Here is a 27232-nt window from a genome sequence, read left to right as displayed (position 1 = left end):
CATCAGTCCTTCCAATGAATATTGAGGGTTGATTTCCTTTAGGATGGACTGGTTTGATCTCCTTGCAGTCCAAGGGACTCTCAAAGAGTCCTCTCCAGCACAAAAGTTCAAAAGCATCAATTCTTCGGCACTCAGTCTTTTTTACTGTCCAGCTCTCACATTCATACATGACTACTGGAAAAACCATAGCTTTGATGATACGGAACTTTGTTGGCAAAGTAATATCTGTGCTTTTTAATACACTCTCTAGGCTTGTCATAGCCTGTCTTCCAAGGAGCAAGCATCTTTTAATTTCATGGCTGTAGTTACCGTCTGCAGTGATTTTGGAGCCCAAGAAAATAAAGTCTGTCACTGTTTCCATTGTTTCCCCCGTCTGTTCAGAATGAAGTGATGGGACTGGATGCCATGATCTTCGTTTTTTGAACATTGAGTTTTAAGCCAGTTTTTTCACTCTCCTCTTTTACCTTCATCAAGAGGCTCTTTAGTTCCTCTTCGCTTTCTACCATTAGAGTGGTATCATCAGCATATCTGAGGTTGTTTATATTTCTCCCAGCAATCTTGATTGACAAGGGCATTTCATATGATGTACTCTTCATGGAAGTTAAAAAAGCAGGGTGACAACATACATACAGCCTTGATGTACTCAGTTTTGAACCAGTCCGTTGTTCCATGTCCGGTTCTACCTCTTGTTCTTGATCTGCATATAGGTTTCTCAGGAGGCAGATAGGTGGTCTCATATTCTTGTTTCTTGAATTTTCCACGGTCTGCTGTGATCCACACAGTCAAAGGCTTTAGCTTAGTCAATGAAGCAGAAGCAGATATTTTTTTGGAGTTCTCTTGCTTTTTCTATGATCTGACAGGTGTTGGCAATTTGATCTCTGGTTCTTCTGCCTTTTCTAAATCCAATTTGTACATCTGGAAATTCTCAGTTCACATACTTCCCATACTGAAAGAAGTCTTGCTTCTTTTCCATTCTGTTGTTTTGCTCTATTTCTATGCATTATTCACATAAGAAGGCCTTCTTATCTCTCCTTGCTGTTCTTTGGAACTCTGTATTCAGTTGGGTGTATCTTTCCCTTTCTCCCTTGTCTTTCCCTTCTCTTCTTTCCTCAGCTATTTGTAAAGCCTCCTCAGACAACCACTTTGCCTTCTTGCATTTCTTTTTCTTTAGGATGGTTTTGGCCACTGCCTCCTGTACAGTGTCATGAACCTCCACCCTTATCTTCAGGCACTCTGTCTACCAGATCTAATCCCTTGAATCTACTTGTCACCTCTGCTGTATTTTTATAAGAGATTTGATTTAGGTCCTACCTGAATGCCTGGTGGTTTTCCCTACTTTCTTCAATTTATGTCTGAATTTTGGAATAAGGGGCTTGTGATCTGAGTGAGCCTCAGTTTGCTCCAGGTCTTGTTTTTACTGACTGTACAGAGCTTCTCCATCTTCAGCTGCAAAGAACAGAATCAGTCTGATTTCAGTATTGACCATCTGGTGATGTTCATGTGTAGAGTCTTCTCTTGTATTGTTGGAAACAGTGTTTGCTATGACTAGTGTGTTCACTGGACAAAACTCTGTTATCCTTTGCTGTGCTTCATTTTGCACTCCAAGGCCAAATTTACCTGTTATTCCTGTACCTCCTTGACATCTTACTTTTGCATTCCAGTCCTATATGATGAAAAGAACATCTTTTTGGGGGGTTCTAGAAGGTGTTGTAGATCTTCATAGAACTGGTCAACTTCAGCTTTTTCGGCATCAGTGTTTGGAGCATAGACTTGGATTACTGTGATATTGAATGGTTACTTTGAAAATGAACCAAGATCATTCTGTTGTTTTTGATGTTGCGCCCAAGTACTGCATTTCAGACTCTTGTTGACCGTGAGGGCTATTCCTTTTGTTCTAAGGGGTTCTTTCCCACAGTAGTATATAAAATGTTCATCTGAATTAAATGCAGGCATTCCTGTCCTTTTTAGTTCACTGATTCCTGAGATGTTGATATTCACTCTTGTCCACTTCTGCTTGACCACATCCAATTTACCTTGATTTGTGGACCTAACATTCCAGGTTCCTATGCAATAATAATGCTCAAAATTCTCCAAGCTAGGCTTTATCAGTACATGAACTGTGAATTTGATGTTCAAGCTGGATTTAGAAAGGCAGAGGAACCAGAGATCAAATTGCCAACATCAACTGGATCATCGAAAAAGCGAGAGAGTTCCAGAAAAACATCTTCTTTTGCTTTATTGACTATGCCAAAGCCTTTGACTGTGTGGATCACAACAAACTGTGGAAAATTCTGAAAGAGATGGGAATACCAAACCAACTGATCTGCCCCCTGTGAAATCTGTATGCAGGTCAAGAAGCAGTAGTTAGAACTGGACATGGAACAGCAAACTGGTTCCAAATCGGGAGAGGAGTACATCAAGGCTGTATATTGTCACCTTGCTTATTTAACTTATGTGCAGTGTACATATTGAGAAATGCTGAACTGGAAGAAGCACAAGCTGGAATCAAGATTGCTGGGAGAAATATCATTAACCTTGAATACACAGATGACGCCACACTTATGGAGAAAGTGAAGAACTAAAGAGCCTCTTGATGAAAGTGAAAGAGGATAGTGAAAAAATTGGCTTAAAACTCAATATTCAGAAAACTAAGATCTCAGAAAACTAAGATCATGGCATCTGGTCCCATCACTTCATGGCAAATAGATGGGAAAACAGTGGAAACAGTGAGAGACTTTATCTATTTGGGCTCCAAAATCACTGCAGATGGTTACTGCAGCCATGAAATTAAAAGATGCTTGCTCCTTGGAAGAAAAGTTATGACCAACCTAGATAGTATACTAAAAAGTTTTAATAATGTCTCATTAAAAAAGGGACATTACTTTACCAACAAAAATCTGCCTAGTCAAAGCTATGGTTTTTCCAATAGTCATGTATGAATGTGAGAGTTGGACTGTAATGAAAGCTGGGTGCTGGCAAGAATTGATGCTTTTGAACTGTGGTGTTGGAGAAGACTCTTGAGAGTCCCTTGGACTGCAAGGAGATCCAACCAGTCCATCCTTAAGGAAATCAGTCCTGAATATTCATTGGAGGGACTGATGTTGAAGCTGAAACTCCAATACTTTGGCCACCTGATGTGAAGAACTGACTTATTTGAAAAGACCCTGATGCTGGGAAAGATTGAAGGTGGGAGGAAAAGGGGACAATAGAGGATGAGCTGGTTGGATGGCATCATCGATGTGATGGACATGAGTTTGAGTATGCTCCGGGAGTTGGTGATGGACAGGGAAGCCTGGCGTACTGCAGTCCATGGGATTGCAAAGAGTCAGACACGACTGAGTGACTGAACTGAACTGAATATTGCAAGTTCCTATCCAGTATTGTTTTTTACCTTCACCATGAGACACATCCACAGCTGAGCATCATTTCTGCTTTGGCCCAGCAGCTTTATTCTTTCTGGAGGTGTTAGTAATTGCCCTTCCTTCTTCCCCAGTAGGGCTTCCCTGGTGGCTCAGAGGATAAAGCATCTGCCTGCAGTGCAGGCAGGGTTCGATCCCTGGTTTGGGAATATCCCCTGGAGAAGAAATGACAACCCACTCCAGTATTCTTGCCTGGAGAATCCCATGGACAGAGGAGCCTGGCGGGCTACAGTCCACGGGGCCGCAAAGAGTCAGACACGACAGAGTGACTTCACTTTCTTTCTTTCTTTCTTCCCCAGTAGCATATCAAATGCTTTCTGACCTGGAGGCATCTTCTGGTGTCATACCTTTTTGCTTTTTCATACTCTTCATGGGTTTCTCATGGCAAGAAATCTGCAGTGGGTTTCCATTGCCTCCTCCAGTGGACCATGTTTTGTCAGAATTCTTTACTATGACCTGTCCTCCTTGGGTGGCCCGACAGGGCATGGCTTATAGCTTCATTGAGTTAGGCAGGCCCCTTCACCAGGAGAACACAGTGATACATGAAGGGGAGCATTAACTTTATCTTTTAGTAATACTTTGGAAACTCGTTTATGTTGTTGCATTTTGCGTGCTAAGTCACTTTAGTTGTGTCTGACTCTTTAGGACCCTATAAATGCAGCGTAGCCCGCCAGGCTCCTCTGTCCATAAGATTTTCCACACAAGAAGAATGGGCTGCCAACCCGGGGATGGAACCCATGTCTCTTAGGTCTCCTGCACTGGCAGGTGGATCTTTACCACTAGTGCTACCTGCACATTATCAGTAAATTATTATTATTATTTTTTTTTTAGTTCTACCAGTTTATTGCTACCAACCCGTGACCCTCCACCCTCATGCACACATGCTCAGTCATGTAACCCCATGGACTGCAGCCTGCCAGGCTCCTCTGTCCATGGACTTTTCCAGGCAAGAATACTGGAGTGGGTTGCCATTTCCTTCTCCATCAGTAAATTATTTTTATTGCCAAGTAGTATTTGATTATTTGGATTTACCACAGTTTGTTCATTCACCTGGCTAATGATCATTTAGTTGTTTTCGGGTTTTGAGTGTTAATAAAGCTGCTGCAAACAACATATAGTTCTCTGTGTAGACATATGCTTAATTTCTTTTGCATAAATATCTAGGAATGGAATTGCTGGGTAATATGAGACATGTATGTTTACTTTTATGAGAAACTGCCATACTGTTTTCCAAAGTGACTGTACCTTTTTTCAATTCCTACCAACTTTTCCCATCCTTGCAAGCACTCAGTATTTTTAGATTTTGATGTAAGCGTTATTAAAGGTATTTAGTGCTATGTCATTATGGTTTTAACTTCCAATTTAAAAAATATTTATTGGCTTTGCTGGGTCTTGCGCTTTTCTCTAGATGGAGCAAGTGGGGGCTGCTCATTGTGGTACGTTCTCTTGTTGCTGAGTGTGGGTTCTAGAGCACAGACTCAATAGTTGTGGCACATGGGCTTAACCCACCAGGCACCTCTGTCAATGGGGATTCTCCAGGCAAGAATACTGGAGTGGTTTGCCATGCCCTCCTCCAGGAGATCTTCCCAACCCAGGGATCGAATCCTGGTCTCCTCCATTACAGGCGAATTCTTTACTACCGTCTGAGTCACCAGGGAAGCTGAAAAATACTTGAGTGGGTAGCGTATCTCTTCTGCAGGGAAACTTCTTGACCCAGGGATCGAACCAGGGTCTCCTGCGTTGCAGGAGGATTCTTTACCAGCTGAGCTACCAGGGTTGCAACTAAGGGCTGGGGCAGCTAAAAGAAAAAAAAAAAAAAAAAACTAGAGTGTAAAATATTGGCTTTCAAAATGTTTTGAAATTACATGATTAATGACTTAAATTATTTTTTCACTATCATTCCCACATTGCATCAGATGGTAAATAATATGCCTGCAATTTAGGAGACCCAGGTTTGATCTCTTGGTTGGGGAAGATCCCCTGAAGAAGGGAATGGCTACCCACTCCAGTATTCTTGCCTGGAGAATTCCATGGACAGAGAAGCCTGGCCAGTTACAGTCCATGGGGTTGCAAAGAGTCAGACACAACTGAGAAACTAATGCACAATTGTCATAGCATTATATAAGTTTGTGTACAGCAAGATGATTTGACTTAACATACATTATGAAGTGATTATCACAATAAGTGTTTGACTATCCATCCTCTCATACAGATAAGAAATTATAGGAATAGAAAGAAAAAGTTGTGATGTGACCTCTTTGGATTTACTCTCTTAACAGCTTTCATATATAATATAGAGCAGTGTTAATAACTTAAATTGATCATGTACATTATATCCCTCATAGCACTTTTAGAAACTGTTGAAATACCTTTGTATTTTGGTAGCCTCCTTCTCTTAAGAGTATTTTGTGTGTTTTTTTTGGCTGTGCTTTGTGGCATGCACAATCTTAGTTCCTTGACCACGGATGAAACCCCTGCCCTTGGCAGTGGAAGCATGAAGTCATAATCACTAGACCACCAGGGAATTCCCTTTAGAAGTCTTCAGCATCACAGATTTGTTCAACAATTTTTTTTAATCCTCTTAAGTACAAAGGAATGATAGATGCTGCAAAGAATCTCTTGAGCATCTCCTGGAAGCATAATACTGCCAGGCTTTTGTTTAGCCTTAACTTAAGGAATCTTCCAAACAGGAGAGGGTTATGCCTGTGCACATGTACACATTACTAGGACTAAACATGTTAATAAAAAGAGCCAAAAGATGATACACATAGTACTTAGAAGAAGAAATGATTAGTCCTGCCTGAGGGACTTAGCTAAGAAAGCCAGGTTGGGTTGGAATAGGATCTTGAGTATATTTTCGAAAAACCCATGAAGGAGAATTGATGGTTTTGAAGAGATGGTCGTTCCCTAAATATTTTCTCTTTTATTAATAGTTCTGATTTGGAATACTCACTTCATCTTCTGCATGCCAGATTTCTGTTCCTGTTCCAATTCAAGTGGTACATTCTTTGTGGTAGGGCTATAGCATGTATCCGGAGAAGGCAATGGCACCCCTCTCCAGTACTCTTGCCTGAAGAATCCCATGGACGGAGGAGCCTGGTGGGCTGTAGTCCATGGGGTCTCGAAGAGTCGGACACGACTGAGCGACTTCACTTTCACTTTTCACTTGCATGCACTGGAGAAGGAAATGGCAACCCATTCCAGTGTTCTTGCCTGGAGAATCCCAGGGACGGGGAGCCTGGTGAGCTGCCGTCTATGGGGTCGCACAGAGTCAGATGCGACTTAGCAGCAGCAGCATAGCATTTATCACATTAGATAATTGCATTTAGGAATTCTTTCTCCCACTGGACTTGAAATTTCTTTGGTGCAGCAGATCAAGTCTGTCATATTCACCTCTCTTTTTCCTTTCATAGTTTCTGGCACTTAGATAGTATGTATTTAATAAATATTGAATGAGTTTGTATTGTCCCACCTATTTATCCAGCTGGTGTTGAATGAAGTAAGACAGTAGCCTAGAGTATGAAAATTGCAAGTTCAGGGAAAGATGCTAAATGGTATGATACTCTTGCTTATTTGCTCAGTCGTGTCTGACTCTTTGCAACCCCATGGACTGTAGCCCTCCAGGCTCCTCTGTCCCTGGGTTTCTCCAGTCAAAAATACTCGAGTGGGTTGCCATTTTCTCTGGGGGATGTTCCTAACCAAGGGATTGAACCCAAGTCTCCTGCATTGCAGGTGGATTCTTTACCATCTGAACCACTTAAGAGCATAGAATTTGTTTAGAGAGGTGAGAAGTGTAGTGGAAGGTACATTTGAAATGTTGATTAGGTCTGTGTATGTCAGCCTGGATTTCTCTGGAAGACATAATACTTCAAACTGAATGCACGTGTTTCAATTTTATGTGTACAATGATACAGAAGTTTGGAAGACTTTTTTTTTAATGAGGGCATTAAACTTAGAAAAATTGTTTCTTTTCGGTCGTGATGGATCTTTGTTGCTATGTTGTGGGCTTTCTCTGTTTGAGTGAGCAGGTGCTGCCCTTCCTTGTGCTCCAGCTTCTGAGGTGGCTTCTCTTGTTGCTGAGCACCTGCTCTAGGCGCAGAGGCTCAGTAGTTGTGGTGCACGGGCCTAGTTGCTCCATGGCATGTGGAATCCTCTCAGAACAGGAACCTCACCCCTGTCCCCTGCATTGGCAGGCAAATTCCCATCCACTGTACCAGTTTGGAAGCCTTTTGAGAAAGAATTGAAAGAGTCTGAATTTAGTGGGAAACAGAAAGGATGGATCAAATTCCAAGAGATTTTTGAGTTGTCAAGATTTTAGTTTGAAGCTTTTTAAAGAGGACAAGTCACTCTTTAAAAGGGCCCTCCCTCTAAAGAGGGCAAGGACTGAGCTTTAAAGCAAAAAAGGTGGTGGCATCATTAACAGAAACAAGGAAACTGCTCTATCTGTATAGAAGAGAGTGTATGTATTGGTTTACTTATGAGATCATGTGTACGTATTCAGCAAGGGGTTAAGGTGTCAAATTTGAATTCTAGCAGAGACTACATACAAATTGAGATAAATCTGGGAGATGAAGCTGTTTGATGAGCAGAAATTGCCACATTAGCAGACAGACCTTGAGAACTTTGCATTTTAATGAGAAGGAAAGTTGCCTCATGGTAGAAATCTAGAAGCGTTAGGAGGAGGTGAGCATCAATGGTGATGCAGACTGGTAGAAGACTGAGGTCATTGGATTTTTGAGAATCGTGACTTTCTAGAGAATTACATTTAAGGGAGAACTTGGATTATAATATTTGAGAGGGGAGTAGAGAAGGGGAAGACTAAGATAGATGCAGGGTTAGTAATTTAGGTCAGAATATGATTAATAGAGTGCAGAGTGCATGATAGCTTCTTGGAAGAAAAGTTATGACCAACCTAGACAGCATATTAAAAAGCAGAGACATTACTTGGACAACAAAGGTCTGTCTAGTCAAAGCTATGGTTTTTCCGGTAGTCATATATGGATGTGAGGGTTGGACTATAAAGAAAGCTGAGCACTGAAAAGAATTGATGCTTTTGGACTGTGGTGTTGGAGTAGACTCTTGAGAGTCCCTTGGACAGCAAGGAGATCCAACCAGTCCATCCTAAAAGATATCAGTCCTGAATATTCATTGGAAAGACTGATACTGAAGGAAGCTGAAACTCCCAATACTTTGGCCATCTGATGCGAAGGACTGACTCATTTGAAAAGACCCTGATGCTGGGAAAGATTGAGGGTGGGAGGAGAAGGGGACGACAGAGGATGAGACGGTTGGATGGCATCACCTACTCAATGGATGTGAGTTTGAGTAGACTCTGGGAGTTGGTGATGGACAGGGAGGCCAGGTATGCTGCAGTCCATGGGGTCACAAAGAGTCAGACACGACTGAGTGACTAAACTGAACCGAGTGCATGATAAAAGTACTTTGAGAATTCAGGGGAAAGACAGGAACAAATAAAAAGATGTTTGAAGATACACAGGAGTTACAGGCAGAGTTAGTGAATGACCTCTGAGATAGTTGAGGTTCTGTTAAATAGTGTGGAAAGCCAGATGTAATCAGGTTGGTATCTTGATGAATAAATAGGATGATATTGCTTTTAACTGACAGGAAAAGAGTACCTTTTACACTGTACATTCCAGTGTGACAACAGTCTCCATATATTTATGTGTTTTGGGAGAAAGTAGGACTTTATAGGGGAATTTGACATTCTGTAAAAAGGTGTTAGATGATAATTGCTCTTTGAAGATGATTTGAGGCTAACAAAGGCTAACAACCTTCTGAAGATTCTTTTTGTACATAAGTATTCTTAAATCTTGGCTATCTTTGTTGAATTATATAGTCTTGTATGCTTGACTAAAGATCACTTCTTAATTTGTGAGTTGAGAGATCACCATCTCAAAAGGTTAAGATTTCTTCATGGCCTTAGTTAAAACCCTTTCCTTACTTTCATGTTCAGGGTTTTATTTTATATATAAACATAAGTGAAAGGACCCAAATCCCGTGAATTTCTTGCCTGTGACTTGGGTTCTTTTCTGTGAATGCATTTCCCCACTCGAGGGGAGAAAACTGAAAGATGGCAGTTGTTTGTGTAAGTAAGTGTAAGTGTTAGTTGCTCAGTTGTGCCCAACTCTTTGCAACCCCATAGACTGCAGCCCACCAGGCTCCTGTATCCATGAGATTTTCCAGACAAGAATACTGGAGTGGGTTGCCATTTCCTTCTCCAGGGCATCTTCCTGACCCGGGGATTGAACCTGGGTCTCCTGCTCTGCAGGCAGATTCTTTATACCGACTGAGCTACAAAGGAAGCCCTTGTAGCTTCCCTTGTTTGTGTAGAATACATAAATTAACCTGTTGTTAAAAGTAGAGTGAGGTTGCTTTCCATACCCCTCCCCTCCATACTTTTTACTTTCTGGTTAATGTAGTTTATTTCCCATCAGTCAATTATATTTTAGCCATCTAAATTGAGTCCATTTAAGTCAGTGTATTTAATTGGAACACCTTCCTCTATGTAACATCTTCATTTCATCTATATTCCCTTTGGGAGTCTACCTGTAACTTTTAAAAACTGGACTCTGCACAGCCTCTTCTGTATAGCTGTTTGTTTAGGCTTTTACCAGGTTAGCACTGCTTTATCTCATTCCCCATTCAAAGTTCACTTTTCAGGTTATCTATTTTTGAATAAATGTAATTTATTGACTAATCAAGTAAAAAGTTACCCCCACCGCCAGTTTCCTTTGCCTGTCTCTCTGATCTAAATTGATGATACCATGGCTTCATGGCCGTCAACTTCAGTGACTGTAAAGGTAGTGGGCAATGTGCAGCCTTTCTTGAACTTTGTTACAAAAACTCCAGTGTATTTTGACCTTTCTTTGATACTGATTTGTGTGACACTTTTTTTTTTACTTTGGCTATACGTAGGTGACAAAAATGGCAGGTGAATGTGTACTTTATAAATGTGATGGGAAATTGGGTTAAGTAACAAAGTCTCACTGAAGAAAATCTGAAGTAGAGAAGAAAAAGAGGGAAAAGTGAGAATCCCCAAACTCAGAAACAATGCCTAATAGTGTTTTTTTGTCATTGACCTTTGAACAGAACTGTTTTGTACATAATATTTTATTCAGAGGGTAAGTTAGTATTTTGCCACAGCTTAACATCAGTTGTTAACAGTAGTAGTAAATGTGCATAATTTCCACATTTTTGTTGTTTTATAAAATTTTACTAGATAAATCTCCTGTTCCTCAACCTTGCCTGTCATTCTTAATAAAAATACTATGTCTTTTTTCTTCATTACTTTTTAAGACTGTTTATTTGGCTGTGTCTTCGTTTTGTCGTAGAGGAGCTTTCCTTGTGCTTGGGCTTTCTAGTTGTGGTGCGTGGGCTCAATGGTTGCAGTGCTCAGGCTTAGTTGCTCTGTGACAGGTGAGATCTTAGTTCCCAAACCAGGGATCAGCCCCATCCCCTTGCATTGCAAGGTGGATTCTCAAACATTGAGCCATGGGGGGAAGTCCCTGCTTCATTTCTTTAAACATAGCAAGTAAGTCTCTTTATGCATCAGGATTTGTTAATTCTTATTGTTGGAGGTTTTTAGGTTTGGGGGAAACTAATGGCACCTGAAATGACTGTGTCTGACTTTGCTTTGTGCTTTAATTTTTTTAAATGAGTTGATTTAATTGTAGGTGGCACAAAATTTAAGGTAGAGCAAAGATTGAAGAACAGACTGCCTGGATTCTAGGCTGGGTTTACTTTGACCTCACAACTAGGATAGAAATGACTAAAGGAGAACTGAAGGGATAAGCCACTGTGAACATTTCTTTTCTTGAATGTGCCACGGGCTCCAAGACAGCATTTTATTCTAGCTTATTTGTTGTTTAGTTGTCAAGTCATGTCCAACTCTTTTGTGACCCCATGGACTGTAGCCTGCCAGGCCCCTCTGTCCATGGGGTTTGGATTTCCCAGACAAGAATACTGGAATGGGTTGCCATTTCCTCCTCCAGTGGATCTTCCTGTTCCAGGGATTGAACCCACTACTCCTGCATTGGCACATGGATTCTTTACCACTGAGCCACCAGGGAAGCCTTTTATTCTAGTTATAGGTGGCAAAAAAATGTTATGGAAGAGAATGCAGGGTTTAAACAGCAGTGGAAGTAAGGATTACCATCACCTGAGGCATAAGGAACAGCTTTTTGCCAGATTTCCAAATTCTGCCTGTGGCCCAGGGCACCTTCCGCATGGCCTTCGCTTTTAGCTCCTCCAGCTTCTCTGCTCCTCTTTTTGTTACTGCTTGAAGCCTTACCTTCCTCTTCCATCTCCTTTGCCTGTTTCTCGGCTATTTCAAGGACTTCTTGCAACTGCTCCTCCCCCCAGACCCTGGCACTGGAAAAGAATTTTTTTTTTTTAATATCAACTGAGATTTTCAAGACAATCGCAAAAGGAGAAACAGGGAAACTAATACAGCATTGTGTAAAAATTGAGTTGGGAGTCACCAGGATTAATTTAATAGAGTTTTATCTGTAGGTTCCTTTATGGCTGGTATCTGAAAAAGCATCACAGTTGTAATGATAATGGTGGGTTATCTTTGTGAAATTTTTTAAAGGGGGACCTACTTTGAGGGAATTCCCTGGCAGTCCAGTGGTTAGGACTTCTCGCTTTCACTGCCGAGGGCATGAGTTTGATCCTTGACAGGGAGCTAAGATCCAGCAAGTTTAGTGCAGCAGAAAAACCCATGTTGAAGTTTATTTGTTAACAGGAATTTAAACTGCATCTTGATTTGCTCAGTAATTTCACACACACAAACGTGTGTATATATGTATTTAAACTAGTGATACTCATATTTTCTCTTTTTTCTTCCCATTTCTCTTAATTCCTAGTGTTATGACTTTTACTGTTTGGAGGGCTATAGACATAAATTATTTACTTTAAATGATGAAAGATTATGTTTCTATTTTTATTTTTTACTTGTTTATCTTTGAGAGTTGGGGCTTAGAGGTACGTTTAGGTCACACCTAAGCCATTCTGTTCCCTATTTGCTTGTCTGTATTCCATGATAGATTATAAACTCCGAGGGCTAGAGTCCTGTTCACTGAGGTATCCCACTTCCTATGAACAGTGCCTGACATGTAGTTAGATAATTAATAGCAAGAAAGGTTGAAAAGACACACACAAAATGTGAAACACCATTATCTGAGTATTTAGAGTATTGCTGATTTTTAATGGTAATTGTTATCATTTTGAAACAGTGCAATTAATCCCTAGAAGGCTAGAGTATTACATAAAGAAGACAAAAGCTAGTGCTGTCTATAAGTATGATCTCCCAAGCCCTGAGTTGTGCCCTCTGCCTAGTTTCCAAAAACAAACCATTAGAGTCTGAGAATGTAGGAGATAATGTTCCCCAAAGGAAAAATATACTATGAGTAAAAAGACTTTATTATGGTGCCACCTAGTCTGAGACAGCACTGGACATGCCACTTCCCCTTGTATTGAGACATAGGGAGATCAAGAAATAGAGACATAGAGATAAAGAGGAAATGGCAAATGTTGGAGGTTATAAGTAGTTATTGGGAATTTATTATTTTACTGTTATTTTTTAATAAGTGATATTTTGTTTTCATTTGAATGTCTAAGAAAATTTGCTTCATGGTATTTAACAAAGATGACTTTTAAGAATTATTATTCCTATGTTTGTTTCCCTAGTATTTGACATTGTGCAGCAAAGAAATGGTTATGGAGAAGCCCAGTCCGCTGCTTGTAGGGCGGGAGTTTGTGAGGCAATATTATACTTTGCTGAATAAAGCTCCAGAATATTTACACAGGTAAATTTTAATTGGATTATTTACTATTTTTATTTACTTTTATTTTCTTGAATATGACTACATATAAATTTTGTCTTTCCTGTCTCCTCGTGTCCTGACAAGTATCTTTACAAACCTCATGCAATATTTTAACAAACTGATGACATAAAACCCATCTTTTTCAAGTTTCCTCCTTGAATGAAATCTACAGTAAGAAAAACACTTACCAGATCCCATTATATAACACATTCACATCTATATACCCACTTACACATACACAATTACATAGTCTGGTATTTTATGTTTCTTTCTTTCTTTTTTAAACCACAGACTTTACCAACTAATGGGTTCTAGTCTTGATGGAAATCACAGGTTAAGTTGTTTCGTTTGGTTTTTGTGTGGTTTTTAAAAGTTCTCTGTAGCAGTGTTAGGAAATGAATCAGTTAATTGATTTCATTTGTGAAAATTCCTTCAGATTGATTCACAAGAGAATATTCCTTTGTGAGATGGCAACAGTAGCCTTGTTTACTAGTTTGGCAAGACATGTATGAGCTTACTTTTTTCTGGAGATTGAAATGAAATTGATTTATATTATGAGTAGTATTTATAATTTTTGTTCTACCTGTTGTATTTTTTAGTAGGTCAAAGATAAGTGAGACCTTTGTAAGGATTAGGCTGTGCCAGCGTTTATTGTAGAACACACTAGCCAGATGTGTACTTCTGTGTACTTAAGGAGAAGTACGTCATTGCTGCTTCGTATGGGAAAGAATGTTAAAGGACTTTTCTCTTTTATATATAGGTTCTCTTTATAAATGTGCTGGGCATTCTAAAGTTCTATTTTGCATTGTGCCCTGCCATTGTTAAGCATGTGTGTAATATTCCCTATGTTATTCCAGGAGACATTTTTAGATAACTAACACTGCCCCCACCCCCCAAAAGAATCAGTACCTGTACATTTTTCTGATTATAAAAATAGAAACATTCCTGTTGACAGTATATGTGAGTTTGAGGGAGAATGGAATTATTAAGGCTTTTCATTATCTGAAATTTTGTCTTCACAGTGTAGGTATTAGCATTTTTAACTTTTCCTTTTTATAACAAGGAAAAACAAGACTCTCTACCATAATTTCAGGTAACAGCACAGACTTCTGTTTTATACTTAGCTTGTATAGCAGATTTCCCTATTAATAAAACATTTAAGTTTGTTTAAAATTTTTCAGTTACTAACACGGTAGTGCATATCCTTTCTTATACGTGCATTTTTGTGCATCTTTCTAGTTGTTTCCTTAGGATAACTTCCTAGAAATAGAACTGTTAAATCAAAGGTATGATTTTCTCTAAAGCTTTTCTTATGCACACTTAACAGCCAAATTGTCCAAATGATAACTGTATACATGCTTGCCAGTAGTACATGGCAGAGAACAGTGTAAACAGAAAAAAAAATATGGGTAGTGGTTAAAAGCATGGGCTCTGGAGTCAGCTGCTCTGACTTGATAGGTGTGTAACATTTGAGGAGTTAATTTAACCTCTTCTGAACTTCAGTTTGTTCATTTAGATAACAGCACTTAGGTTAGTCCTGAAGTTGTTAGACTAGAATGAATCAATACATGTGTAGTGCACTGAGAATGTTGTTTGTCATAGAGGAAGTCTTCATGTTTTATTGCAGTAGGAGCTGAGTTCTCTTTATGAGAAAATTAATTTTGCATATTTGATAACCTTAATTTAGGAAGATCTCCTAGTTGCTTTATGTTAATACCAGAGAAACACTAATTTATCATGTACTTAAGAGCAGTATAAAAATATTGAGATATTAGATGCTAAAATTATATATATATATATTAAACTTGATCTCTGAATTATTTCAATTAATTTAAATCTAAACTTTTAACCTTAGCCTTTGGAATTAGTAGTCATTTGGAACTCTTAGTAGAATGAATGTTAAATAGTATCTGATTCCAAACAGATCTAAACAACTGAGTTTTTATATTTGACAAAAATGGGTAAATAAATAGCAGCATCAGTATTTAGAATATATTTTGAATGTCTCATTTTCCCACTTAACAGCATATAGATAACAGTAAGATGAGAATAGCTAAAGACAGCATAACTAATAGCCAGGCACACTAAGAATTCTATGTCATTGCTCATTTAATCCTTATAATAACTCTGTGGAGAAGTCACTCTTGTTCCAAGTTACCAAGGAAAGTGAACTTGAAGACTGTAAGTCTCAAGGTTACACAGCTAATGAGTGACAGAGCTAGAGCTGGAAACTAGCTCTGGTTAATACCGGGACTCTACTCCCTCTTAGACGTCTTTCTCTTCATAACTTTATGTTAATCATTATCAATGCTTTTTCAGGTTTTATGGCAGGAATTCTTCTTATGTTCATGGTGGTGTAGATGCTAGTGGAAAGCCCCAGGAGGCTGTCTATGGCCAAAATGTAAGTGTCAATTTCATATACATATTTAAGGTTATTTTAACTTATTTAAACTTTAACTTAAGTTAAGATTATTTTAAGTTAGAGAGTTGGAAAATAGCCTTCTTGTGCCCATGGATTTCTTCTTGAGTGTGATCAGTTAGCTGTGCTAAAATTTATGTTGCAATACCTGTCAAATGTGCTTTGAGTTCTTATAAACATTGATTTTGTAGGAAGCACAGTATTAACATTGGCATGGATACAAAAGAGAAAATGGGACATTTTTATATCACTGGTGTATTTTATACCTGAAACAGTTGAGACAGTGTATAACATTTATAGAAATGTGGGCTAAACCTTATGTTACAGGAGTGAGTAGAAATATATTCCTTATGACTTTGTAGAGGATGTGGGATTTCAGCTAGTCTCTGAATTATAGGATTGGCCTTACCAAACAAGAGGAAATTGAAAGAAGAAATGCAGACAGCAGTAAAGTAAAACCACATGTGAGGTCATGTAGTAGTCAACATAGTTTATGGAGCATGGGTCTGTCAGTAATGCATAGCATGGTGGAATGGATTCAAATGAGGCAGAGAGATTAAGTAGTTAGTATTCTAGAGTTGTTAGGAAATCGGTGGAAGTCTGTAGTGTTGAATAGGTAACTTAGTATTAAAAATGTAATGCAATATCATGAGTTTATATTTCCTCTCCACCTTCTCCTAATAAAGGATATACACCACAAAGTATTATCTCTGAACTTCAGTGAATGTCATACTAAAATTCGTCATGTGGATGCTCATGCAACCTTGAGTGATGGAGTAGTGGTCCAGGTCATGGGTTTGCTGTCTAACAGTGGACAACCAGAGAGGAAGTTTATGCAAACCTTTGTTCTGGCTCCTGAAGTAAGTTTTCATTTCAATTAATTTTCATTTATGTGATTTCATTTTGCAGTTAACTAGTTGCTTGAAGTGGCTAGAGTTTCCTCTTATAGGTATAGGTATGCATATAGCTGTTTTTGAGAAATCTGTGTTGGACCTGTTCGTTTATTTGAACTTTCTGTGCTTTATTTAGCAGAAAAAATGAGATCCTGATACAGATGTGCAAACAGATGATTAAGATTACAGAAATAATATTAAAAGTATGTTATTTAATAGTTTGAAAGTAGTCATTTCTTGAGTTTAGGTATTCTGTGATTTTCTTTATATTAACATTATAGCATGTTCAGCTTTGGAAAATTATATTCAGTATATATTATTTGTGTATTAAAATAAAAACTTTATTCTTTTTATGTCATACCACGTTTATGGGTATTTATGGAGTATTTGGGTGTTTTTTTTAATAGGGATCTGTTCCAAATAAGTTTTATGTTCACAATGATATGTTTCGTTATGAAGATGAAGTATTTGGTGATTCTGAACCAGAACTTGATGAAGGTGAGGTTCCTTTTAAGATACAAGGGTTTTATTGGTATCAGTACTCTTTAATGACATGTAAAGTGTGAAACTTACAGAAATTTGACTCTGTAACTGAGTCAAAGCCCCTTTGCTCCTTTTTCTTTTTTTTGTTTGTTTGTTTAAAAAACAGATGTTTTTTATATAAAATTCATACACAGAAAGTGGAAAAAAATCTCCCTCAATGTCATTCTCTATAGATAACCAAGAATTCGGTGCCTACTACAGAATTTTATTGTATTCTATACCAACTGATACTTTCCTAAAAGTGGAAGTAGCTGATTCAAAGCTAGGCCTTTTTTTTTCATCTAATGTATCTTTGTTAGCTGTTGATATTTTTTTGTCTGTACCATAATTATTTAATCTTCTGTTGATACACATCAGCGCGTTTCTGATTCTCTGTCATTATTGCTTCATTGAATTAATGTGGCAAAGGAAACCGAGTGATGACTTTAAGACCATTTTTTCTGGGAACTCTCCTGATGGTCCAGTGACTAAGACCCCGTACTCCCAATGCTGCAGGCCCGGGTTTGATCCCTGGTCAGGGAACTAGAACCCACATGCTGCAACTAAGATATGGCACAGCCAAATAAATAATATTAAAAAAAAAAAAAAAAAAAGACCATTTTTTCCTACCCTTTCCTTTTCTTACTAATAGATCTTTTAAAAAAATAGCATAATTCCAAACTTCATCTTGCTTGCTTTTTTTTAAGAGAACAAGGAATATTAAGTGCCTTTGTACTGTCAAGAAACACGCTGTTTTTAAACTATTTTATGATTTCTTTGAACATTAAAAATACATATATGAAATTGTGTAGTAAGCCTCCTAAAAAAAGATGTGGTGTATTTTGTGTTGTCAGAATCAGAAGATGAAGTAGAGGAAGAACAAGAGGAAAGACAACCGTCTCCAGAACCTGTGCAGGAGAATGCTAACAGTGGTTACTATGAAGCTCACCCTGTGACGTAAGAATAGTGCTTGCAAGGCCAAATTTGACCTAAACTATTCATATCATGTAGTTGCAAGTGGTTTTTGTTCCTAGAATTGTTGCTGAAAGTAAATTCTTGATAAAGCTATGTAGCCAGTGCCTGAGTATTTACCATGTTATATGCAAGAAATTTGGAAAGCATTCTTAAAACGTTTAATTCAAAAATTGAACATGGTTTGGCCTAAAACTAATCACTTGCTAATAATGTGTACTGTTTGGGACAACACAGAGTAGGCATTTTATTTTTTAAATAATGGGTTTTCCTTATTCCTTATTCTTTATTTCCTTATTTCCTAATAGTTAGTGCTAAAGTAAACATGTTGAATAATCCAGTTTTTACATTTAGGTTAAAGAAATGCTGCTTGAGAGTATTGTTCTTCTGCCTTCTGGTTCTTAGTGAACTTCGTGTATTACTTGTTCTGCCCATTAATTAGAGAAATGCTGGATTTTCTCCTATTTAAGTTGATCATTTCACTCCTACTGAAAAGGGAACGAAATGTTTTGTTGTAGTAATGGCATAGAGGAGCCTTTAGAAGAATCCTCACATGAACCTGAACCTGAGCCCGAATCTGAAACAAAGACTGAAGAGCTGAAACCGCCAGTGGAGGAGAAGAACTTGGAAGAGTTAGAGGAGAAGTCTGCTTCTCCTCCGCCTGCTGAGCCTGTTTCTCTGCCACAGGAACCACCAAAGGTTAGATCAGAGGAACTCTTTAGACCCATAACATCACGCTTTCATACGGTGCCATTAATGAAGCATGACCTTTGTTCTGTTGTGTTTAATTGCTGAATAGTAAACTATGCTTTTTTATGTGTATGAAAGAAGCTGTGGGGTTTTTTTTGGTAATTCTGAGGAAATCGTACTTCACCCCCTAAAAAACACCCCTCAGAATAAAATTTAAGATTGATTCTTATCTGTGTGCAGTGTTTAGTACCATACATGAAATTATTCGAGTCCATGTAATAAAGCTGAGAGTTGCTCTTCCATTCTGTGTTAAGTCCTCTACACATGGATGCAAATAGGAGTCATGCAGTTTCCCAACTTAAAACAAATTGGCCTATTGTTAAAACAAGTGATATGTGTGCTATTTCTGGTTTAAATGGGAACAATTTCCTTACTACACCAAACTGTCTTGGAAAGATGAGTGATACCCATAGTGTTTCGTTTAAACCTACCTAAAACATCTTCTATCTTTCTGTAAAGTAGGTATATTTGGGTAGTGAGAGGAGGAGATTGCTTGTTCTATTTGTGAATGTCTGTTAAAGTTTCCAGCTAGTACTCTCTTCTTTCCTGTCCTTTCTCTCTCCCCTTAGCGCCATCACAACACCTTATCTTCCCCCCAAAAGGGGAAATAAATTGATTCTATTAGGTTCTTATTTTTCTAGCATGTGTAGTTGTTAGTGGTTTTGCTTGCCACTTGCTCATCTACTTAGAGTATATAGGAACTTGCTTGTGGATTTATTTAGTAGTTCAGACAGTCATAATCTTGCATAATGAGATTTTGAAACCTGGCACATAGACTGGCATGTGTGTGTGTGCCTTTCTTTTTAGGAGTCCTCCAATATAGAGCAATAGTTCAGAAATGAAAAGAAAATATATATTTGGAAGTTTCCCTATAGGAATGTTGGTGGTTTTCCATGATTAGTAGTCTAGGTTTGTTGCATTTCCTGCAGGCTTTCTCCTGGGCTTCAGTGACCAGTAAAAACCTGCCTCCTAGTGGCACTGTTTCTTCCTCTGGAATTCCACCCCATGTTAAAGCACCAGTCTCACAGGTAACCAATCTGTGAACACATTGGATTGTATCCTTGTTACATTGCCAATTGCTTATCTTTTTCATATTTTTTAAAATGAGTCAATCAGAAATTATGGATTAAATATACAAAAAAATTGTATTAAATGTCAGTTGCACCCACTTTAAGCGCCAGATCTCCATTCATCATCTACATAGGTGGTATTTGGGGTATGGGTGTGTGAAATACAGATTTAGTTAGTTTTAACAATATATATTGTCATTTAAAAGCCTTCTTAAAATAACCAAAAAAGTCCTTTGTATAAGTTTAAAATATCATTTAGCAAAAATATTTTAGGGAAAAAATTTGAAAGCCACAGAGTAGTATGGCATTATAAAGAATCATTGTTATTTTTTTTTTTAAACAGAAAACTGAAAAAAAAAAAAAACAAAAACAAAAAACCACTGCCTAAGCTCTCAGTCTGTAAGTGGTTCATACTGTTTAATTGAAGCCTGTACCAACTTATGACTGTAGTGTTTACCTTAACTGATCATTCTAGTATTCTGCCTTTTGTCTGTTTATCATCTTACCCACTTCAGAGCTTTCAAAAACATTGAAAAATAAAGACACTGGCTACCTAATGTGTTCATTAGTATACTTGAGAGTTAACCCAATTCTAAAGTAAATAGGCACAGTTAAAGGGTGTCCAGTACTTCTCCTACATTTTGAGTCAAGCTTCATTCTGGTATAAAATTTACATGTAAAATGGTTAGTGCACATAAAATTGTGTTTATACACCTCTTTCTGTGCTCTAAACATTGAAAGTGTGAGATTTCAAAAGTAGCTAGGAATTATTAGGCAGTCTGCCTGGTGTTGGTACACATAATTAGCTATGTAATAGAATACATGGCCTTGTGGTAGCTTTTCTTTTTTTTTCCAGCTAGATATTCAGGAAATACTGAGTAATTACCTCAGATCACAAACTAGAAGTCTGTCTTAATGAAGAAAATTATTTTGCCAAGTACTGATTGTACTTTTCTACCCATCTGAAGACTCAATAAGTGATTTTCTGAATTTTCTTTTGGAATTCTTGATTTCTTACCAGATTTGTGTTTGGAATCTTTTGAATTATTACTTGAATTTCAGAGAGTTGGCTACATTTATTTTAAACTTAGCGCTAGTTAAAAGTTAGAGTAACTAATGCCTATTATGCCTTTAGTATGGCACCACACATTGTGCAAAGTACTTATTTATTCTTACCTAATCCCTACAACCACCTTGTGAGAATGGTTACTATTATTATTCCTGTTTCACAGACAAGTAAATTGAGACCTCAAGTACTTCACCTAAGGTCAGACAGCTATATAAATAAAACAACAGGGCTTCGAATTCATGCAGTTGGATACCCATGCAAGCCTGTAGGTTTCTTCAGGCCTTGGAGGGCAGTGTATCTCTGCTCATCAAAGAAGAGTGTTTACATCAAGAAGAGGAGTGTTTACATCAAAGAAGAGGAGTGCTGTATCTAAGTCATGTCTATATATTACATTATATTAGATCCTAGCCTCTTGTCTAGAGAAATAAAATTTTAAGAAAAAAAAAAAGTAAGAGACTGGATTGTGTTTTAATAACTTATCCCCTTATTAAGACAGAATTTTAAACATTTATAATTTAAAATTTAAAATAAGTTTCTGATCTCCTTAAGCTGTATAAGAATGGATTCATAATTGTTTTCCTTTTGATTTAATAAACCATTCAGTTTTATTTTGTCACTTTGGTATAGTATCCATTTCCTTAACACTTTGAGCATCGATTATTAATAAAAGGCTTCCCAGGTGGTGTTAGTAGTAAAGAACCCACCTGCCAAGGCAGGAGACAGACATGGGTTCGATCCCTGGGTCAGGAAGATCCCTTGGAGGAGGAAATGGCAACCCACTCCAGTATTCTTGCCTGGAGATTGCCCTGGACAGAGGAGCCTGATGGGTTCCAGTCCATGGGGTTGCAAAGAGTCGGATATGACTGAAGCGACTTAGCACACATTAATAAAAGGAGAATTAAATGTAATTCCAAAGTATTGGTAGGCATTAGTTTAGAAGTAGTTAAGTTATTTTCTTGGAAGATTTGTTGGAAGTTGATCAGTTCATTTAAATAGCTTTTGTTTGGTTGAAGTACACATTAGTTGTGGTTTTACCTGCTATTCCTGAGTTGATTTGATGGTTTCATTTTTATTTCATATTCTGTTTGCTTTCATTTGTGGAATTTGTCATGTGAGCACACTTTCTGGTGGCATGGAATTAATTTTCAGGCCCTGAAGGTTGTATGTGGTTGTCTTAGTTACTTTATCTCCTTGGAGCAAGAATTTTTCATGAAATTAGTCCTGAAGAATTGTAAGTGCACAGCTGGCTTAGTTGACATATATTGAAAGAAATATTGATAATTTTTTTTTTGTCTCATATTTTTCTTGTACTGACATCAAATATCTAAAAAGTTGCTAAATTCATGTATGGGTTATTTGTAAGATGTTGGAATTTACTTAAACTTGTGTTTTTAATATTAAATCCTTAAAGGATAATAAGAACCTTTTTGTTTTGCTACTTGTAGTTATTTTTGTTTCAGTAATCTTTTGAAAAGAATCTGAATCAGTCAGCTAGAATTCTTTTTCTTGGATTGAATGAATTGAGGTTTTTCTAGATATTTAAATTAAAAAGTGTGATTTTCTATGTTTGTTCCTTAAGTACTAGCTTCATCAAACTTTAGAAAATATTTGTTCTTTAATAAGGTTTTTTATTCATACTGTTAAAGTTGTGCTTTTAGGCCCTGCCCTCCTCAGTTGAAATTTCTAAATAACTTGCCTTTTCCAGGCATCATATCCTCAAATTATTATGTAGTCTTAAATTCTAAATACAGATAGCAGTGGTCTCAGGGCTGTAATGTTGGTTCCCTGGTCAGGCTAGAACATTCTTCTACATGTTTTGAATTAGAGAACCAAATATAATTTAACTTTAAATGAACCATTAGTTACTGAACATCTGTGTTTAATAGCACTGTACTTGGTACTTTTTCTGGTGTAGAAATAAGATATGGTCCTTGTAGGAATAAGTACACATAAATAATTTAAATACCTGAAAGAGTTAGACATTGAAAATTTTTTTTTTAGCTAAAAATTTTAGAACATGGGAAGCAATTTCATTTTGAGAGAAGTAGAAAATCTAGAAGAAAAATAACTGAGTGAGACAGGCAAATTTATTAAAGACTGCTAGGATAGGAGATAATATACCTTTTGGTTACAGTGGGTGAAACTATAAATTGTTTTTGGAAAAAACATAGCTCTTTGTATCAAAATTTGTCCTTGCAAATCATAGTATCCCAGTTATATAAATTATGAAAGAGTTTGAGCCACTCTTGGGCTGAGGTACTCAGAAGTGGTCAGCCATAAAGACAGCTAGTTTTCTGATTTGAAGACACATTCTCCATATTCCTGCTGAGTGTTTTCAGCATTCTTTGAAGGTGCATATGTTTTCTCTCTTCCTTGGACCATAAATATTTGGGCAATAGACTGCCTGAAGAATTTGGAAATACTGAAAATGCCATGTATGAAGGAAAAGGTAATAGATGTAGATGTCATGTTATATTTTTAACATAGTTATTTAATTACATGTATTTAGCAGTTAGCAGAAACTTTTGGAGGGTAACTTAAAATGATCTATTACTTCTTCTACCACCCTCAAGAAACAGTTGAGAAACATTGTTGGGGTCAGTCCTTAAATGCATACCTCTCTCATAAGGAAGAATAACAGGGAGCTAAAGGACTTCTGTGACTGTTTGAGATGCTATAAACATGTTCCTATATTGTTTTTTGTGTGCATCTTAACTTTAAGGTAGTATTTTTAGGTGCCAGAGTATACTAAATTTTATATTTTGAATTACCAAAATATTGATTTTAAAAAATTATTCATGATGTGGAGTTTATATGAACACTAAATTTGAAGGGCAGCAAACTAGATAATTAGAAGTATGTATCATATATTTTTATCTTCCAAAGATAAAGACAGCTTTTTATTTTGTATATGTATTTACATGAAATGGCTCATCTTGCATTTTTTTACTTTCGTAGCAGTATCTGTCTCAATGTGGATGTAACTTTATTGAAAAAATACGGTTGTAAAAAACAGCTTATTATGAATTATAACCTAGAGTGAGAAAACAAAATTTACCCTACAGTCCTAGATTGGTACAGAATATCTTTATAAAAATTTATGTTTTACATATATAGGACATACACTAAAAAATATTCTAGACTTAAAATTACCATAATGCCTGCTGGTGACTTGGTTGTTGCTTTAGTTTGGTTGTTTTTCTCCTGTGGAATGTGTTTCTTTATAATGTGTTTTTTTCCCTTGTATTTTAGCCGAGAGTAGAAGCTAAACCAGAAGTTCAATCTCAGCCACCTCGTGTGCGTGAACAACGACCTAGAGAACGACCTGGTTTCCCTCCTAGAGGACCAAGACCAGGTGAGTCAGCCCCTCCTGTGATCTTCAGCAGTTAGCAGTTGAAAAGTTAGAGAAAACTGAACTGAAAAAAATTTTTTTAATTATAATGTATTTTATATGCAAATCCTTTTAGTACCAAGTTGCTTAAAGGCTAAAGTAATCTGATATATATACAGCCTGGGTAAAACAACTTTGAGGGGGAAATTAGTTGACATGCCATAGAGACATGTATTTTGAAAATAATAAGAGAATTTTGAGACACATTTTCTTTGGTTATTGTCACTGGTTCTAAGAATTCAAAACCGAGCTGCCAATAACCTACTCTCTTACTTAGCACTCTTATCTCTTCACAGATAAACAATAAGCACACCCTGATTCTTCTTATTTTGATTGTCTTAGGTATTAAGTAAGTTGCCATGATTTTTGACTTGTTTCCATTGTTAGCTAATATATGTAGAACCTCTATTTGAATTCTATGAATATGTTTAGATTGCTTTTGGGAGGAGGTGGGAGATAGTATACATCATATTTAGAAAATATACTTTTTTAATAAAAGTGTGTTATTAAACCAGGAGTTATGGGAGCTGGGATTCATCCCAACCTTGTCACTGAGTTTGTTATTTTGTGTAAGACCCTTAAATTGTGACATTCTCTTAAACCATTCAGTTACTACACAAATTTTTTCTGTGTGATGCCTTTTCTTTATATGCCTCATTCTGTTCCTTGTGTTAGTGGGAGGATCATATAAGATTTTATATATGTATATATGAGCACCCTAAGGTGTATAAAAGGTTATATAAATGACATTATTGCTGTTAAATTTACTGATTTGGCTATAATTTTATACAACAGTCTTTTATACAAGATTAATTTGTGAACTGTAAAGTACTAAACAAATATTTAGTACAAACACATCTCACTATCTAAAAGCAGTTTGGTGCCTGGGTGATTGCAAGAGTTTGGTTAAGGAGAAATACTTATACTTCTGATACTTGGCTTTCACATGATCAGACCAGTAGATCTCGAAGAAGGGACTTTAGCAGTCTAGTCAGTACCCTCGGTTAACACTTCAGTGTCATGTTGTTTTCTAACTAACCTACTAATAATAGGCAGTTCCACAACTCAAAGGAGCTTATTATCTTATTAAACTAAAACAAGAATATCAAGTGTTAGGGTTTTTAACTTTCATTGCTTTGAACTAATTTTTATTATATGACATTGTAAGCTTTAATATCTGCTCTGTTCCTCTTCTCAGGCAGAGGAGATATTGAACAGAATGAATCTGACAACCGTAGAATAATTCGCTATCCAGATAGTCATCAACTCTTTGTTGGTAACTTGCCACATGATATTGATGAAAATGAACTAAAAGAGTTCTTCATGAGTAAGTGGTTTACTTTGCTTTATGGTAAAATTAAGCAGGAGGCGAAGAGAATTTTTTTTCTAATCATAAGACTTATTCCTCTTGACTTTTATTTCGGAGAAGTACTCTGTTGTTATAATCAGGATTTTCACATAACATTATATTCCAGATAATTGACGGTAATGCCAAATATTTTTGACAACTATTTTGATTTGCTGTAGATTCTAGAGTTTTTTAAAAAAAAATTTTTTTAGACTCTTCTTCCCCTTTGTTAGTTACCCATTTTTATTTTAAACTTTTTATCTTATATTGGGGTGTAGCCAATTAACGATGTGATAGTTTCAGGTGAACAGTGAAGGAACTCAGCCATACATACACATGTATCCATTCTCACTCAAGCTCCTTTCCCATCCAGGCTGCCACATGGCATTGAGCAGAGTTCCATGTAGCTATACAGTAGGTCCTTATTGGTTGGTTATCCATTTTAAATATAGCAGCATGTACATGTTGATCCCAAACTGCTTTAACTATCCCTTCCCTTTTATCTGCTCCCCGCCCCACAGTCATAAGTTCGTTCTCTGTGAGTCTGTTTCTGTTTCATAAGTAAGTTCATTTGTGTCATTTCTTTTTAGATTCCATGTATTATGTCATATGATATTTCTCCTTCTCAGTCTGACTTCACTCAGTATGGCAATCTCTAGGTCCACCCATGTTCCTGTAGATGGAATTATTTTATTCTTTTTAATGGCTTAGTAGTATTCTATTGTATATATATTCTACACTGAGTAGAGTTCTTTTTTCATAATATGATTTTTAAAAAAACATTTACCTCTGTACATAGTATGTATATCTCTAGGTACCAGCCACCTTTAATTGGTCAGGAGTATAAGGTTATATCAGATGTTTCCCAGTGACTGTACTTAGTGTTGATTGACCTGGTTCTGTAGAGGTTAGAAGAGAGAGCTGAGTGAATCAGTCTTAAATTTGGAAATGGGATTCATCTGGCAAATACAAATCTAATATAGAAAATAAAATTGTCTCTCTAAAATGTGTAGGTAACTTTTCCTTTTGAATGGACTGATAAAGATGCAGGACAACAGAATAGGCTAGTTGTTGGCATCTTAAGTGAATGACCTGTAAGAGTGAAAAGTATCTTAATGTGCACTGGCTATAGCAGCTTGCAAGTTGTGTTTTGAAATGGATCAGGAGAATGAGGTATTTCATTCTGAACTGTTAAAGTTACAAAATATCCTGTTAAAATATTTTATTTTATCCTTTGTGTAATGTATATTTTCACAGGTTTTGGAAATGTTGTGGAACTTCGCATCAATACCAAGGGTGTTGGGGGAAAGCTTCCAAATTTTGGTTTTGTGGTTTTTGATGACTCTGAACCAGTTCAGAGAATCTTAATTGCAAAAGTAAGTGACTTAAATGGCATGATTGAATACCTTCTTATTCCTGTTGTATTTAATGTGCATTAGTCTTTTTTAAATGGTACAGTTAAAAATAGTTTACTATGAACTAGTATTTATGCAAAGAATAAAGATGTGTTAGTAGTTTTAAAATTTGAGGTATG

General features: G+C 37.0%; 1 protein-coding gene across 4 annotated transcripts in view; it reads left to right on the top strand.

The window, feature by feature from the left end:
• G3BP2 (G3BP stress granule assembly factor 2) overlaps nucleotides 1-27232 on the top strand; it is a 92672-nt gene that overhangs the window by 62246 nt on the left and 3194 nt on the right. For 2 of the 4 annotated variants that reach the window (XM_024993362.2, XM_015471686.3), the window contains 10 exons: nucleotides 13128-13246; nucleotides 15584-15665; nucleotides 16370-16543; nucleotides 16984-17074; nucleotides 17953-18055; nucleotides 18589-18769; nucleotides 19750-19848; nucleotides 24212-24314; nucleotides 25549-25677; nucleotides 26956-27074. In XM_024993362.2, coding sequence (XP_024849130.1) covers nucleotides 13152-13246; nucleotides 15584-15665; nucleotides 16370-16543; nucleotides 16984-17074; nucleotides 17953-18055; nucleotides 18589-18769; nucleotides 19750-19848; nucleotides 24212-24314; nucleotides 25549-25677; nucleotides 26956-27074 — 1176 coding nt within the window. In that variant the 5' untranslated portion in view covers nucleotides 13128-13151. 4 annotated transcript variants of the gene reach the window in all.

Source organism: Bos taurus, chromosome 6, assembly GCF_002263795.3.
Source record: "Bos taurus isolate L1 Dominette 01449 registration number 42190680 breed Hereford chromosome 6, ARS-UCD2.0, whole genome shotgun sequence".
Taxonomy (NCBI): domain Eukaryota; kingdom Metazoa; phylum Chordata; class Mammalia; order Artiodactyla; family Bovidae; genus Bos; species Bos taurus.
Note: the sequence above shows the minus strand (reverse complement) of the source record. Positions and strands in the feature narration are given on the sequence as shown.